The sequence below is a fragment of the Mesoplodon bidens genome (genome assembly GCF_964165515.1).
Source record: "Mesoplodon bidens genome assembly, chromosome: 13".
NCBI classification, from domain to species: Eukaryota; Metazoa; Chordata; class Mammalia; order Artiodactyla; family Ziphiidae; genus Mesoplodon; species Mesoplodon bidens.
Window position 1 is genome coordinate 50,670,406 of NC_138169.1, and position 17,728 is coordinate 50,688,133.

The following is a 17,728-nucleotide window of genomic DNA, read 5'->3' on the forward strand; positions in this document are numbered from 1 at the left end:
AAAATGACTGCTTACATAATGTTGTTTCCATCTGGGAGAAAATCAACAAACGGAACTGTTCAGAAGCAAAGAGGAGATGCTAGAGAGAAACGAAGAACCAGGCCCCAAGGCCTCCTGTGGTGATTCCAGAACAACCCATGGGACACGCCCGGCTTGCAGGCCACCGTCCTCAGCAGGGACCTCGGCTTTTTCTCGTGGGCCAGAACAGCCTGCGTTCCTCCCTCTCTGTGTCTGCTTGTTCCCCGACTCCTAGTGGGGGTCTCAAAGGCGCCGGGTGCACAGTGAAATCCCGGGAGGGAACAAGGGCATCCTTATGCTCCCAGGCCCCGGGACACCCAGGAGGATGCAGCAGGAACACCTCGCTGGACTTGGGCAGGGGTGCGGCCCCAGAGGCGGCGGAGGAAAGCAGGTGCCTTGCAGTCCACATGGGTTGGGAGGTCTGGGCGCCCGCCCCCGGGAGAGGACATGCCAGCGGACAGAGGACAGAGGACGGGAGACAATGGGAAGTGAGGGTCGGGAGTCTGCATCAGCGGCTCCAGCAGCAAGAAGCGGGTGAGGGTGATGCGCTCAGTGCTGACTTCTAGAACCGAGCCCTCCTGTTCGTCTGGTCACCCCATCCTCATCTCCTCCCTCGTCAGCAGGCCGAACCCCCGCTGAGGAGTCGCGCTGAGGATGGGACAGGAAGGGACGCCATCCTGACACCGACTAGGCCACGTCCGTCTGGGGCCGCTTGCTGCCTCCGCAACAGTGAAGGCTTGCTTCCCTCTCTGACCGGATGCAACAGAACACCCGACTCTGGGCCCTGAGTGGGGCTTTCTGCTTTTCTTTCCTCTTTAAACCCACCCTCCACGGTGCTGCGCCCTCGTTCCTCCCTTCCCCTGGGCTTCAGCCAAGCTGGACGCCCGGGGCTGTTAGTGATGGGATGAGAGGGAGAGACGTACCGTCAAGGGGAGGATCAAGTCTGTGAGGCTGGGCTGCAATCAAGTACAATCTGAAATGATGTATAGTTTCCATGTTACTCAACCATTATTAACACTAAGAGACTTTAGGAGCTGAACTGTCCCGCCCCAAGACACAAAAGCCCTGAGATCAGAGGAAAGGAATGACGCCCGGCCCTAAGGGCTGTCCCCTCTTTGCAGCACGAAAAGAGCTGATGAAGTCCCAAGGAAGAGGAACCCGGCCCGCCATCAAAGGACTGCTCCAGAGTCAGCAAGGCCTCAGCTCGCCTGACCAGAGCCCACATGCACCACTTCGTGTCTCCTTGGCAGCCTGCAGGGCCCTGACTCAGACTGAAAGGGGGCCTTCTGTCTGTGGTTACACAGAAGGGAGACAAATATGCTCCGTCTTACCATTCGAATCCAATGCCCAGTTACATCTATCTAATAGTAGTCTAGATTCAAATACCTGACCCTAGTCTAAAACTGCAGGGTTACTGTAGGGTTACTTGAAACACCAAAAAAGTGAGATGCAACCTAACATTCAATCAAGTCAATTAAATAAGAGCACCTAATTCCTTGAGAAGACTATCAACATAGAGAAAAGGTCAAGAAACAGTGCTAAGTGGGACTTCCCTGGCGGCCCAGTGGTTAAGACTCTGAGCTTCCCGTGCAGGGGGCGCAGGTTCGATCCCTGGTCATGGAACTAAGATCCCACATCCCATATGTTGTGTGGTGCAGCCAAAAACAAACAAACAAACAAACAAAAAGAAAACAGTGCTAAGTGAAAAGCAGGGCATGCAATGTTATACACCAAATATAGTTTATGAAAAATTACATCAACACGTAGAAAACACAAATTATAATAATTGTGGGGGAAGAAGACTGGCTGACGTTTTGTGTGCACTTTAAAAATAGAAAAAAGAAAACCAGCATTATCATGATTTTTTTAAAAGTGGGGTAGGATGATTATTTTTTAGATGAATAAATCCAATCAGTCCAGTGTTCTCTGGATGCCTCCACTTACAGAAGGTTCTACCCTCACCCGCTCCTTCTAAAGAAGCAACTGCTGCCTCTCAACTTATGTAGACGCTTTGCTAACTGCTTCACCATCACAAATCAGCCTGTTAGGTAACACTCAGTCTATAGGTCAATTAGGTTTCTCTGTAGATTTTATTAACTTGAATAGGCACTTGGAAAGTCTAAAATGCCCTGTATTGAACTAATAAAATTCCCCCCTAAAGCTTTTCTCTGCACCTTGGATTTGGTTACATTAGAGATCCAATTACATCTTCTAAAGTAGAGACTGGTAAGAGTGATATTAAGAGAGGCCGTCAAGAAAAAAAATGTGGACTCTGGACGGTCTGTCTGGGTCCCAGTACTGACCCTATGACTTGTTAGCTGTGTGACCATGGAAAAGTTACTTAACCTCTCTATGCTCCTGTCTTTTTACCTGTAGAATAACAATTCACAGAGAATTAAATGAGATAGTACTTAGAAAGTGCCTAGAACAACATTTGGTACACACGAAATGCCCAATAAATATTATTATTATTTATCATGACTTCTTTCACTTTAGCACAGCACAGTGTACTGCTCTCCAACCCAAGTTAACACTAAACATTTTCAAAATATCATGACCAGAATGGATGGGAGATGGTGCTTTCCAGATTATGATGTAATTAATCAATAACTATATTACTTATACTGAAAATATAAATCCAAACACAGAATTGTAATTCTGTGACAATGTGTGCAAGCATAAACACCAATAATTTCTGCTGAACTAAAGATTCATCTTGATGGAATAATAAAACAATATTGTTTTAGTCCTATTAAACTATTTAATACCATTTTCTAGGGCTGACATAAAGGAGACATCTATAAATGCTTTGCTCAGAATACTTTTAGATCAAAAATATTCCCTTCAACCCCTGAGGACTTCCAAGCAGAAAGCCCTCTAAATTTCATCTAGTCACTCAATTTTACTTTAGAAATAGCATGCACATTCTGGAAAGTAAAACCCACCTTAAGAATCCATCGAGTTATTTTCACCAATTTCAAAAAGCACTCTAATGTCTCTGTAAATGTCCTTTGTAAATTTTTAAATCCCATGAACGTTTTACAGACACTTCTTTTTTGTAAGACACAAAATAGCGGAAACTACTGAAATTTCGATACTGAAAGATCTCTAAAGTCCCTTTTAACTCAAGAACTACAATCAGGACCCCGGAGGAAGATGGCGGAAGAGTAAGACGCGGAGATCACCTTCCTCCCCACAGATACATCAGAAATTCATCTACACGTGGAACAACTCCTACAGAACACCTACTGAACGCTGACAGAAGACCTCAGACCCCCCAAAAGGCAAGAAGCTCCCCACATACCTGGGTAGGGCAAAAGAAAAAAAGAATAAACAGAGACAATAGGATAGGGACGAGACCTGCACCAGTGGGAGGGAGCCGTGAAGGGGGGAAGGTTTCTACACACTACAAGCCCCTTCGCGGGCGGAGACTGTAGGTGGCGGAGGGGGAAAGCTTCGGAGTAGCGGAGGAGAGCACAGCAACAGGGGTGCGGAGGGCAAAGCGGAGAGATTCTGGCACAGAGGACCGGTGCCCTCAGGCACACACCAGCCCGAGAGGCTTGTCTGCTCGGCCGCCGTGGCGGGCGGGGCTGGGAGCTGAGGCTCGGGTATCGGCTTTCAGTCGGAGCGCAGGGAGAGGACTGGGGCTGGCGGCAGGAAGAGAGCCTGAAGGGGTTAGTGCACCACGGCTAGCCCGGAGGGAGTCCGGGGAAAGGGTCTGGAGCTGCTGAAGAGGCAAGAGACTTTTTTCCCTTTTGTTTCCTGGTGCGCGAGGAGAGGGCATTAAGAGGGCTGCTTGGGGAAGCGCCGGAGACAGGCACGAGCCGCGGGTAAGGCACGGACCTCGGAGACGGGCGTGGGCCGCCGCCGCGGCCGCCGCCGCCCGCCGCCGCCCGCCGCGGCCCGCCGCCGCCGCTGCTGCCGCCGCCGCGGGGCCTGTGTGCGAGCGCGGGTCACTGTCCGCCCCGCCTTCCGGGGGGCCTGTGCACCCCGCCACTGCCGGGGTCCCCGAGACCCGGGGACGGCTTTCCCGGGAAAGCGCACGGAGCGCCACGGGCTGCTGCAACGTCACGCCGGCCTCTGCCGCCGCAGGCCCGCCCCACACTGCGCGCCCCTCCCTCCCCTCTGCCTGAGTGAGCCAGAGCCCCCGAATCAGCGGCTCCTTTAAACCCGTCCTGTCTGAGCGAAGAACGGACGCCCTCCGGCGACCTACGCGCAGAGGCGGGGCCAGGTCCAAGGCTGAGACCCGGGAGCTGTGAGAGCAGAGGCAGGGAAATCTCTCTGTGCAGCCTCGGAGGCAGCGGATTAAAGCTCCACGGTCCATTTGATGTGCCCTGCGTCTGTGGAGTGCATGAATGGACAGCGAATCATCCCAAATTGAGGAAGTGGACTTTGAGGACAAGATTTAAGACTTTCCCCCCTTTTCCTCTTTTTACAACGAATTATTCCAAATTAAGGAGGTGGACTTAGAGAGCAAGATTTCAGACTTCTCGCCCTTTTCCTCTTTTTACAACGAATTATCCCAAATTGAGGAGGTGGACTTGGAGAGCAAGATTTTTGATTTTTCCCCAGCTCTCTTTTTGTGAATGTGTATGTGTAATCTTCTGTGTAAGATTCTCTCTGTATAGCTTTGCTTCCACCATATGTCTCAGGGTTCTATCGGTCCGGTTTTTTTTTTTTTTTCAATAATTACTTTCTAATTTTAATAACGCTACTATATTTCATACTTTATTCTATTTTACTTTACCTGCTCTTTCTTTTTTTCCTACTCTCCCTTCCTCCCTCCCTCCCTCCGCTCCTCCTTTCCTTCTTTCTTTTTCTTTCCTCCCTCCCACCCTTCTTCTTTCCACTTTCTTTTTCTTTCCTTCCTCCCTCCCTCCTGTCTTTCTTCCTTTCCTTCCTCCCTCCCTCCCTCCTTTCTTTCCTTCTTTCTTTCCATCCTTCTTCCCTCCCTCCTGTCTTTCTTCCTTTCCTTCCTCCCTCCCTCCCTCCTTTCTTTCCTTCTTTCTTTCCATCCTTCCTCCCTCCCTCCCTCCTTTCTTTCTTCCTTCCTTCCTTCCTTCCTTCCTTTCTTCCCTTCTTCCTTTCTTTCCCTCTCTCTTTCTTTCTTCTACTAATTCTTTCTTTCTACTTTTTCTCCCTGTTACTCTGAGCCGGGTGAATGAAAGGCTCTTGGTGCTGCAGCCAGGAGCCAGTGCTGTGCCTCTGAAGTGGGAGAGCCAACTTCAGGACACGGGTCCACAAGAGACCTCCCAGCTCCACATAATATCAAGCAGCGAAAATCTCCCAGAGATCTCCATCCCAACACCAGCACCCAGCTTCAGTCAACGACCAGCAAGCTACAGTGCGGGTTACCCTATGCCAAGCAACTAGCAAGGCAGGAACACAACCCCACCCATTAGCAGAGAGGCTACCTAAAAACATAATAAGGCCATAGGCACCCCAAAACACACCACCAGACGTGGACCTGTCCACCAGAAAGACAAGATCGAGCCTCAACCACCAGAGCACAGGAATTAGTCCCCCCCACCAGGAAGCCTACACAACCTACTGAAACAACCTTAGCCACTGGGGTCAGACACCAAAAACAACGGGAACTACGAATCTGCAGCCGGCAAAAAGGAGACCCCAAACACAGTAACATAAGCAAAATGAGAAGGCAGAAAAACACACAGCAGGTGAAGGAGCAAGATAAACACCTACCAGACCTAACAAATGAAGAGGTAATAGGCAGTCTACCTGAAAAAGAATTCAGAATAATGATAGTAAAGATGATCCAAGATTCTATTTCCATGATCCATAATCTTGGAAATAGAATAGACAACATGCAAGAAACAGTTAACAAGGACCTAGAAGAACTAAAGATGAATCAAGCATCGATTAAAAACACAATAAATGAAATGAAAAATACTCTAGATGGGATCAATAGCAGAATAACTGAGGCAGAAGAACGGATAAGTGAGGTGGAAGATAAAATAGTGGAAATAACTGATGCAGAGCAAAATAAAGAAAAAAGAATGAAAAGAACAGAGGAGAGTCTCAGAGATCTCTGGGACAACATTAAACGCACCAACATTCGAATTATAGGGGTTCCAGAAGAAGAAGAGAAAAAGAAAGGGACTGAGAAAATATTTGAAGAGATTATAGTTGAAAACTTCCCCAATATGGGAAACGAAATAGTTAATCAAGTCCAGGAGGCACAGAGAGTCCCATACAGAATAAATCCAAGGAGAAATACACCAAGACACATATTAATCAAACTGTCAAAAATTAAACACAAAGAAATCATATTAAAAGCAGCAAGGCAAAAACAACAAATAACACACAAGGGAATCCCCATCAGGTTAACAGCTGATCTCTCAGCAGAAACCCTACAAGCCAGAAGGGAGTGGCAGGACATAATTAAAGTGATGAAGGAGAGAAACCTGCAACCTAGATTACTCTACCCAGCAAGGATCTCATTCAGATTTGATGGAGAAATTAAAACCTTTACAGACAAGCAAAAGCTGAGAGAGTTCAGCACCACCAAACCAGCTTTACAACAAATGCTAAAGGAACTTCTCTAGGCAAGAAACACAACAGAAGGAATATACCTACAATAACGAACCCAAAGCAATTAAGGAAATGGGAATAGGAACATACATATCAATAATTACCTTAAATGTAAATGGACTAAATGCTCCCACCAAAAGACACAGAGTGGCTGAATGGATACAAAAACAAGACCCATATATATGCTGTCTACAAGAGACCCACTTCAGACCTAGAGACACATACAGATTGAAAGTAAAGGGATGGAAAAAGATATTCCATGCAAATGGAAATCAAAAGAAAGCTGGAGTAGCAATTCTCATATCAGACAAAATAGACTTTAAAATAAAGACTATTAGAAGAGACAAGGAAGGACACTACATAACGATAAAGGGATCGATCCAAGAAGAAGATATAACAATTGTAAATATTTATGCACCCAACATAGGAGCACCTCAATACATAAGGCAAATACTAACAGCCATAAAAGGGGAAATCGACAGTAACACAATCATAGTAGGGGACTTTAACACCCCACTTTCACCAATGGACAGATCATCCAAAATGAAAATAAATAAGGAAACACAAGCTTTAAATGATACATTAAACGAGATGGACTTAGTTGATATTTATAGGACATTCCATCCAAAAACAACAGAATACACATTTTTCTCAAGTGCTCATGGAACATTCTCCAGGATAGATCATATCTTGGGTCACAAATCAAGCCTCGGTAATTTTAAGAAAATTGAAATTGTATCAAGTATCTTCTCCGACCACAATGCTATGAGACTAGACATCAATTACAGGAAAAGATGTGTAAAAAATACAAACACATGGAGGCTAAACAATACACTACTCAATAACGAAGTGATCACTGAAGAAATCAAAGAGGAAATTAAAAAATACCTAGAAACAAATGACAATGGAGACACGACGACCCAAAACCTATGGGACGCAGCAAAAGCAGTTCTAAGGGGGAAGTTTATAGCAATACAATCCCACCTTAAGAAACAGGAAGCATTTCGAGTAAACAACCTGACCCTGCACCTAAAGCAATTAGAGAAAGAAGAACAAAAATACCCCAAAGCTAGCAGAAGGAAAGAAATCATAAAGATCAGATCAGAAATAAATGAAAAAGAAATGAAGGAAACGATAGCAAAGATCAACCAAACTAAAAGCTGGTTCTTTGAGAAGATAAACAAAATTGACAAACCATTAGCCAGACTCATCAAGAAAAAAAGGGAGAAGACTCAAATCAATAGAATTAGAAATGAAAAAGGAGAAGTAACAACTGACACTGCAGAAATACAAAAGATTATGAGAGATTACTATAAGCAACTCTATGCCAATAAAATGGACAACCTGGAAGAAATGGACACATTCTTAGAAATGCACAACCTGCCAAGACTGACTCAGGAAGAAATAGAAAATATGAATAGACCAATCACAAGCACTGAAATTGAAACTGTGATTAAAAATCTTCCATCAAACAAAAGCCCAGGACCAGATGGCTTCACAGGTGAATTCTATCAAACATTTAGAGAAGAGCTAACACCTATCCTTCTCAAACTCTTCCAAAATATAGCAGAGGGAGGAACACTCCCAAACTCATTCTACGAGGCCGACATCACCTTGATACCAAAACCAGGCAAGGATGTCACAAAGAAAGAAAACTACAGGCCAATATCACTGATGAACATAGATGCAAAAATCCTCAACAAAATACTAGCAAACAGAATCCAAGAGCACATTAAAAGGATCGTACACCATGATCAAGTGGGGTTTATCCCAGGAATGCAAGGATTCTTCAATATACGCAAATCAATCAATGTAATACACCATATTAACAAGTTGAAGGAGAAAAACCATATGATCATCTCAATAGATGCAGAGAAAGCTTTCGACAAAATTCAACACCCATTTATGATAAAAACCCTGCAGAAAGTAGGTATAGAGGGATCTTTCCTCAACATAATAAAGGCCATATATGACAAACCCACAGCCAACATTGTCCTCAGTGGTGAAAAACTGAAACCATTTCCACTAAGATCAGGAACAAGACAAGGCTGCCCACTCTCACCACTCTTATTCAACATAGTTTTGGAAGTTTTAGCCACAGCAATCAGAGACGAAAAGGAAATAAAAGGAATCCAAATTGGAAAAGAAGAAGTAAAGCTGTCACTGTTTGCAGATGACATGATACTATACATAGAGAATCCTAAAGATGCTACCGAAAAACTACTAGAACTAATCAATGAATTTGGTAAAGTAGCAGGATATAAAATTAATGTACAGAAATCTCTGGCATTCCTGTACACTAATGATGAAAAATCTGAAAATGAAATCAAGAAAACACTCCCATTTACCATCGCAACAAAAAGAATAAAATATCTAGGAATAAACCTACCTAAGGAGACAAAAGACCTGTATGCAGAAAACTATAAGACACTGATGAAAGAAATTAAAGACGATACAAATAGATGGAGAGATATACCATGCTCCTGGATTGGAAGAATCAATATTGTGAAAATGACTCTACTACCGAAAGCAATCTACAGATTCAATGCAATCCCTATCAAACTACCAATGGCATTTTTCACAGAACTAGAACAAAAAATTTCAAAATTTGTTTGGAAAAACAAAAGGCCCCGAATAGCTAAAGCAATCTTGAGAACGAAAAACGGAGCTGGAGGAATCAGGCTCCCTGACTTCAGACTATACTACAAAGCTACAGTAATTAAGACAGTCTGGTACTGGCATAAAAACAGAAAGATAGATCAGTGGATCAGGATAGAAAGCCCAGAGATAAACCCACGCACATATGGCCAACTTATCTTTGATAAAGGAGGCAGGAATGTACAGTGGAGAAAGGACAGCCTCTTCAATAAGTGGTGCTGGGAAAACTGGACAGGGACATGTAAAAGTTTGAGATTAGATCATTCCCTATCACCATACACAAAAATAAGCTCAAAATGGATTAAAGACTTAAATGTAAGGCCAGAAACTATCAAACTCTTAGAGGAAAACATAGGTAGAACACTCTATGACATAAATCACAGCAAGATCCTTTTGGACCCACCTCCTAGAGAAATGGAAATAAAAACAAAGATAAACAAATGGGACCTAATGAAACTTCAAAGCTTTTGCACAGCAAAGGAAACCATAAAGAAGACCAAAAGACAACCCTCAGAATGGGAGAAAATATTTTCAAATGAAGCAACTGACAAAGGATTAATCTCCAAAATTTATAAACAGCTCATGCAGCTCAATAGCAAAAAAACAGACAACCCAATCCAAAAATGGGCAGAAGACTTAAATAGGCATTTCTCCAAAGAAGATATACAGACTGCCAACAAACACATGAAAGAATGCTCAACATCATTAATCATTAGAGAAATGCAAATCAAAACTACAATGAGATATCATCTCACACCAGTCAGAATGGCCATCATCAAGAAATCTAGAAACAATAAATGCTGGAGAGGGTGTGGAGAAAAGGGAACACTCTTGCACTGCTGGTGGGAATGTGAATTGGTACAGCCACTATGGAGAACGGTATGGAGGTTCCTTAAAAAACTACAAATAGAACTACCATATGACCCAGCAATCCCACTACTGGGCATATACCCTGAGAAAACCATAATTCAAAAAGAGACATGTACCAAAATGTTCATTGCAGCTCTATTCACAATAGCCCGGAGCTGGAAACAACCTAAGTGTCCATCATCGGATGAATGGATAAAGAAGATGTGGCACATATATACAATGGAATATTACTCAGCCATAAAAAGAAACGAAACTGAGCTATTTGTAATGAGGTGGATAGACCTAGAGTCTGTCATACAGAGTGAAGTTAGTCAGAAAGAGAAAGACAAATACCGTATGCTAACACATATATACGGAATTAAAAAAAAAAAATGTCATGAAGAACCTAGGGGCAAAACGGGAATGAAGACGCAGACCTACTTGAGAATGGACTTGAGGATATGGGGAGGGGGAAGGGTGGGCTGTGACAAGGCGAAAGAGAGGCATGGACGTGTATACACTACCAAACGTAAGGTAGATAGATAGTGGGAAGCAGCCGCAGAGCACAGGGAGATCAGCTCGGTGCTATGTGACCGCCTGGAGGGGTGGGATGGGGAGGGTGGGAGGGAGGGAGATGCATGAGGGAAGGGATGTGGGAACAGATGTATATGTATGACTGATTCACTTTGTTATAAAGCAGAAACTAATTAAAAAAATAAATAAATAAACTTTAAAAAAAAAAAATTATGTAGAGGAATTCCCTGGCAGTGCAGTGGTTAGGATGTGGTGCTTTCACTGCTGTGACCCGGGTTCAATCCCTGGTCAGGGAACTAAGATCCCACAAGCCACACAGCACGGCCAAAAAATTAAATAAAAAAATAAAATAAAACGAAAAATTATGTAGAATATTTCCAAGGACTTTATGAGAACATGAACAAATTAAAAGTTCGTGTTTTGGACGCAGATTGTTAAATTCTTTCTTTTTAAGCTTTTATAAATGTTGCTATAATGTTTACTCATTTGAAAAGTCCTCTAAACAGTGATAGACAAGGGACTTCCCTGGTGGTGCAGTGGTTAAGAATGGGCCTGCCAATGCAGGGGACATGGGTTCAAGCCCTGGTCCGGGAAGATGCCACATGCCGCAGAGCAACTAAGCCCATGTGCCACAACTACTGAGCCTGTTCTCTAGAGCCTGTGAGCCACAACTACTGAGCCCATGTGCTGCAACTACGGAAGCCTGCACACCTAGAGCCTGTGCTCCGCAACAAGAGAAGCCACCACAATGAGAAGCCCGTGCACCAGGACGAAGAGTAGCCCTGCTCTCTGCAACTAGAGAAAGCCCGTGCATAGCAATGAAGACCCAAAGCAGCCAAAAAAATAAAATAAATAAATAAATTTATTTTAAAAAAAGTGATAGACAATAAAGCGTTTTGTCCTCATATTATGGATGCTGGTCTTATCCTGCATTTTATACATATGAGCTGTTCCTTAAATATTTTCATGAATTTAAAGGATTTAAAAAAATTACAATAAATTGTGAATAAAGCTAATGTTTAAAAAAAAAAAAAAAAAGAACTACAATCATTTATATTTAAAAAACCACTCATTTCTCACTGATGAAACCTTGAGCAATCCGATACATGTACACGGTGCCAACTCTGGAAGGCCTTCCCCATCCATACCCACCACCCCTCAAAGGCCACCTCTAGTCCCTCTTCTCCCTCCCCACCTCTCCTTCTCTGATGACCATCACCTACGCTGAATCCTCATCTTCCTGTGTCCCACCACTAAGGCACCAATACCAGAGAAGACCTATAATTGGCTTTGGGACATAGTTAGAAATGATGAGATTTTCCTAACTGTTTCAGATATGTGATAGGTAGAATTCAGAGATGGCCCTTAAGATTCCCGGCCTCTGGTGTACACACACCTTCTCCCCATTTTTAAGCAAACGCACCACTAATGTACATACCACTGTGAAGGGATCTGAGATATATTTAAGGGATTTGCAATATATATTTTATATTTGACATATAATTACAGTCTCAAGTCAGCTGATCTTAAACAAGCGACTATCCTGGTGGGCCTTCCCTAATCACACAAGCTCTCTAAAGAGTCAGAGTCAGGGGCTTCCCTGGTGGCGCAGTGGTTGAGAGTCCACCTGCCAATGCAGGGGACACGGGTTCGTGCCCCAGTCCGGGAAGATCCCACATGCCGCGGAGAGGCTGGTTCCGTGAGCCATGGCCGCTGAGCCTGCGTGTCTGGAGCCTGTGCTCCACAATGGGAGAGGCCACAACAGTGAGAGGCCCACATACCGCAAAAAAAAAAAAAAAAAAAAAAAGAGTCAGAGACAAGAGAAGTCAGAGACATTTGAGCTGTGAGAGAGATTAGACACAAAAGAGATTCTCCATAGCTGGCTTCACAGATAAAGAAGATGTGGTACATATATACAATGGAATATTACTGAGCCATAAAAAGGAACGAGATTGGATCATTTGTAGCGACGTGGATGGACCCAGAGCCTGTCATACGGAGTGAAGTAAGTCAGAAAGAGAAAAACAAATATCGTATATTAAGGCATATATGTGGAATCTAGAAAAAGGGTACAGAGGAGCCTATTTGTGGGGCAGGAATAGAGATGCAGACGTAGAGAATGGAAGTGTGGACAGAGGGTGGGGGGAAGGGGGGTGGGGTGAATTGGGAGACTGGGATTGACATATATACACTACCATGTGTAAAACAGATAGCTAGTGGGAACCTACTGTATAGCTCAGGGAGCTCAGCCGGGTGCTCTGTGGTGACCTAGATGGGTGGGAAGGGGAGAGGGTGGGAGGGAGGTCCAAGAGGGAGGGGATATATGTATACATATAGCTGATTCACTTCGTTGTACAGCAGAAACTAACACAACATTGTAAAGCAACTATACCCCAATAATAATGAATAAATAAATAAATAAAGACGGAGGAGGCCATGTGGCTAGGAATGTGGACAGTGACAAATCGACAGCAAGGAGACAGGGACCTCAGCCCTACCACTGCAAAGAACTGAATTCTGCCAACAACCTGAATGAGCCTCAAAAAAAGATTTTCCCCCAGAGCATCCAGGCAACAAACTAGCCCAGCCAACTCTTTGATTTCAGCTCGGTGACACCCTGAGCAGGGAACCAAACCAGTCTTGTTGTGCCAGGACTTCTGACCTACAGAAGCAGACACTAATAAATAGGTGTTACTTAAGCGACTAAATTTGTGGTCATTTGTTATGACAGCAATAGAAAACTAATACAATATGTGTAGGTCATTCTCTCCTCCTGGAAGGATTTTGGGATGGCAGGGACAAGCTATAATCCCTTGAAATGTCTTAAGCATACTGCTGGAGACATAACAGAAATAAATTCTTGCTGACTGAGCTCAACTGAAACGGGACAGAAAGGCTGAGGAGGGGACACAGATAAGGGTCAATTCAGGAAGATTCCAGACAGCCCTCAGGGCAGCATTGCGCAAATGCCTGCATTTGCTGTGGAAAAGAGAACTAGGATGGAATGCTATGTTAGAGCAGGAAAAGAAACAAACAAAAACTAAGACTCCTTTCTGGAGATAGAAGTCAAGTTTTTTTCCTTCTTCATGAGATGCTGAGGGTGGGAGTCAGGCAACTGGCTGTATACCTCATTAGTTAAATGCCAGCTGGGAAGAGGAGAACAAAGAAAAGAATTCACTATTTCAGGGAATGCCCTTCTCTTTCCAGCCTGAGGACTCGCTAAGGCTGATGAGATGGAGAAGACCCACAGGGAGTACCTAGGCAGCCCGAACCCTCACTGAGAGCTCTAAGACCACCAGAGTTGTGATTTCCATCAAGCTGGGTTACTGGGAATTCCCAGCATCCTGAAGGCATTCGTCCACTCTCTGAAGCCTGCTGTGGAGGAGTTGATGCTCAATGCTACCTTTAGGGTCAAAACAACCATTCCTCCCAATATGTACTGACTACATTCCTTGGTCTCAGCACAGCTGGATATCAACATGCACCGTGCACATACTGGGAGAGAGTACTCGCAATGCATATATCTGGCAAACGACTCCAACCAATTATATATAAAGAACTCCTATACAGTAACAATTTTAAAAAACCCCAAAAAACAACAACACAATGAGAAAAAAATCAGGCACTTCACAGAAGATATCGGAATGGTCAAAAGCAAATTAAATCATTAGTAATCTGAGACACAAAAATTAAAACAAAGAAATACCATGACACAACCATCAGAATGGCTAAAATTAAAGACTTGATGCCAAGTATTGTTGAGGATGTACAGCAACTGGAACTCTCATACTCTGCTGCTCAGAATGCACAATAGTGCAACTACTTTGGGAAATACTGTTTAACAATTTCTAAGTTCAATGTGTGTCTACTTTATGATCCAGCAATTCCACTACTATCCATTTACCCAAGAGAAATGAAAGCATGTATCTACCCAGATTTTTAGGAATGTTCAGAACAGCTTATGCATAAGAGCAAAAACTGTAAACAACTCAAATGTCCATCAGCTGTGGTATACACAATATACTCTATGTACTGATACAGGTAATAACATGAATGGATGAATGAATAACTCTCACAAACATTTTTTCACAGAGAAATCCAAAGAGACACAAGAGAATATGCTCTGTATGATTCCATTTATATTCTGCTCAAAAATGCAAAGTCAATCTATGGTGAGAGATGTCAGGGTACTGGTTACCTCTGGCAGGGAGGGAAGAGAGTACTAACTGGAAAGGGTCACCAGGGACTATTCTGGGGCTTTTGGAAATGCTATCTTAATCTGGATGGTGGCCACATCGGTGGATACATATGTAAAGTCATTGATCGGTACTCTTAAGATGTGGGCATTTTACTGTATGCAAATCATACATCAACAAAATATTTTAAAAGGAAAAAAAAATGCACTACCAATTATCGACGGAGGAAGCCAGAGACAGTTAATATCTCTAGAATGTCGTTCTGGGTTTAGGATGCCACGCCATGTGTTGGAGAGCACAAAATAACACACTCCATCTTTGCTTTCTCATTGCTTTAAATAAAATGCAGCAGCCAAGAAAAACACTCATCAACCAAGCTACTCTTCTGCTGAAAATTCTTTGCTGGAATTGCGGAGCCCCGATCGCCCAGATGCTGTGAAGTCTGTGCCAGGCGCTGTACTCAGGGCTTAGGACCATGATCTCACTGAATCCTCATAACAACCGCATGAGGGAAGACCAAACCCACTTTGGGACAGGGAAACTGAGGGTCAAAATAGCACTTTTCTGAGGATGAGGGAAATCATCTGTATCAATACATCTTTGTGTTCCTCCACACCGTTCATTAGGGCGCTCTGCACCTCACAGGCACTCGGTAAATGTCTGCAGAATGGACGAAGGTGAGACAGGAGAACCTCTGGTTGACTGAAACTCACATAAAGAGAAGTCCCGAGCCTCGCTCTAATCGCGACCCCGACGGGAAGGGGCGTCCCTACCAGTAAGGCAATAACAACCTCCCCACCTCCGCAGTTCTCCTCATGGACTATGCAACGCGGGTCATTCTTTAACCAAACTCCACGTATGCAAACTAAGGGGAAAAAATGTTTCATTTGCACCAGACACCTGCGTTTAACCAAGAGGTACGACTGCAGGGCCCCGCCCACGCGAGGCGCCCCGCCTCCCAGTGCCCGGCCCCGCAGCCCGGCGCACGCGCTCTCCGCCCCGGCAACGCGCAGACTAGGGGAGTGACTGCGTACCTGCGCAAAGGCAGAGGCGGACACCTTTTTCTTCTTACTGGCGGTATAGCCCCCGGCGCTGCTGCCGTTGTGGAAAGGACTGGCCGGCCTCTTCTTGCTGTTCCGGGCTATCCCCGGAGTGGAATTGGTGGCCACAATTGGAATTTGAGCCGCCATTCCTACCCCGAGTCTTCCTCCTACCCCCCTCCCCACTTGGTCCCAGTGCAGGCCCTGGAACTTCCGGCCCGCCGTTACTTCCGTCTTAATGCTTTTGAAAACCCGGCCTGGACTACAAAAGCTTTCGTTGACTTCTCTCGGCCAAATCTAAAAGGCGGAGCTCGGAGCTGTCTCTTCCTTCCGGGCGGGAGGGCGTCTGGCGGGCAGAGTGCTGCTGCTCACGCGCTCGGACCCGGGCACGTGCTTGGACGTCCCCAGGGATTGAGGATTAGAACATCCCGTGATCTTTTTAAAACAACTGGATTTTTAAAAAGTTAATCACCACGTTGTCTCTTCTCACGTTAAGTCAGAAGACTGATCGCTTTTGATGTCTCTAAGTGTAAAGGTAAGGTCATTCTCTGTGGACTAGACAGACCACCAGACTGCCAGCATTCCCCTTAGTCGCGGCCTTGTCGCGCAGAAGTTTGTGTACCCTGGTGCCCAGATGGATTTGAAGGGTAGAGTGGTTCTTAACCTTGAAGGGGTCATGGACCCCTTTGAGCATCTCTGCTCCCCTTTCTGCCCCCCCCCACATTATACAGGCACAGACAAAATCTTACATACAGATTTCAGCAGTTCACAGATCTGCTAAAGCCTATTTATGAACTTCAGTGGAACACCCCTCCCTCTTGTTATTTGCCACATGATACTCTATACTTCTTCAAATCTTCATGACGTAAATTACATGGTTTATAATTGGTTCATTTCTTATTTGGTTTCTGCTAGAAGTAAGCTCTAAAAGGGGAAGGCCAGTTATGTTTTGCTTACTTTTCTTTTCCAGGTTCACGAGTACCTTGCAAGTCATTGGTACATTATAAGTATTTTTTTAAATGAAGTAATTAAAAAATGAAAACCCCTTGCAGTAATTGGTTGAAGCTTCTGTGTTCTGATACAGGAAAGTAGTATTTATGAATCTGGATACTTGAAGGAAATAGGCTGCAGAATGACTTACAGGTGAGAGAAAGAGAATAGGAAACCAGTAATAATGTTACTGACATCTTTTCTCCTTTGGAGAAAGGAATAACCTACCAGTGTTGAAATGTTCCCTCCTGTACTCCAGTCTCCACCCCTATCTTCCCCTAAATCTAGTCTTCCTTATTCCTTATCTCAAAGACTGACATCTCCCACCAACTACTCACCTTGCCAGAAACTAGGTGTTGATCCTGGCTTCTTGGGTCCACTCTCTTCTCATTCCAGTCAGCTACCCACTCACTTCTCTTCCTATCCTGGTGAATCCATCACCCCTCATCTGGATCCTTGCAAGACACCTCTTGCAGTCTCTTGTTTTGTTTAATTTCTTTTTTTTAACTTTAATTTTTATTTTATATTGGAGTATAGTTGATTTACAATATTGTGTCACAGCCTCTTGATGAAAGTTTGAGCCTCCATCTTTTCCTAATCCTCCCTGACCCCAGGCCATCCTTCACATTGGCTGCCAGAATGGGCTAACTAAATCACAAATCTAATCGTGCCACTTACTTTCTTACGTTCTTCAGGGCTCTTTTACCTTGGCATATAAGGTCCTTGATAACTGGGCTCTGGCCCCTTTTCTTGCTCCATTCCCAACACTTAAGTCCCTGCAGCCAGGGACTAACTCTTGGCGAGAGAGTACATCATTCTCTTAACTCATCATAGTTTTTTTTCCATTATTTCCTCTCCTAGGAATGCTGCAGTTCAGATGCTCCGTCCAAT

The 17,728-nt window shown here is 44.3% G+C and overlaps 1 protein-coding gene across 1 annotated transcript in view; it reads right to left on the minus strand.

Annotated features, from left to right (window-relative positions):
- The window catches only part of INO80C (INO80 complex subunit C), a gene marked incomplete at its 5' end in the record, with an annotated part of 30,912 nt that extends 14,915 nt beyond the window's left edge, over positions 1-15,997 (minus strand). The window contains one exon of the mRNA XM_081251854.1: positions 15,842-15,997. Coding sequence (XP_081107980.1) covers positions 15,842-15,997 — 156 coding nt within the window. The remainder of the gene's footprint in view (positions 1-15,841) is intronic.
- Positions 15,998-17,728: the final 1,731 nt, after the last annotated feature.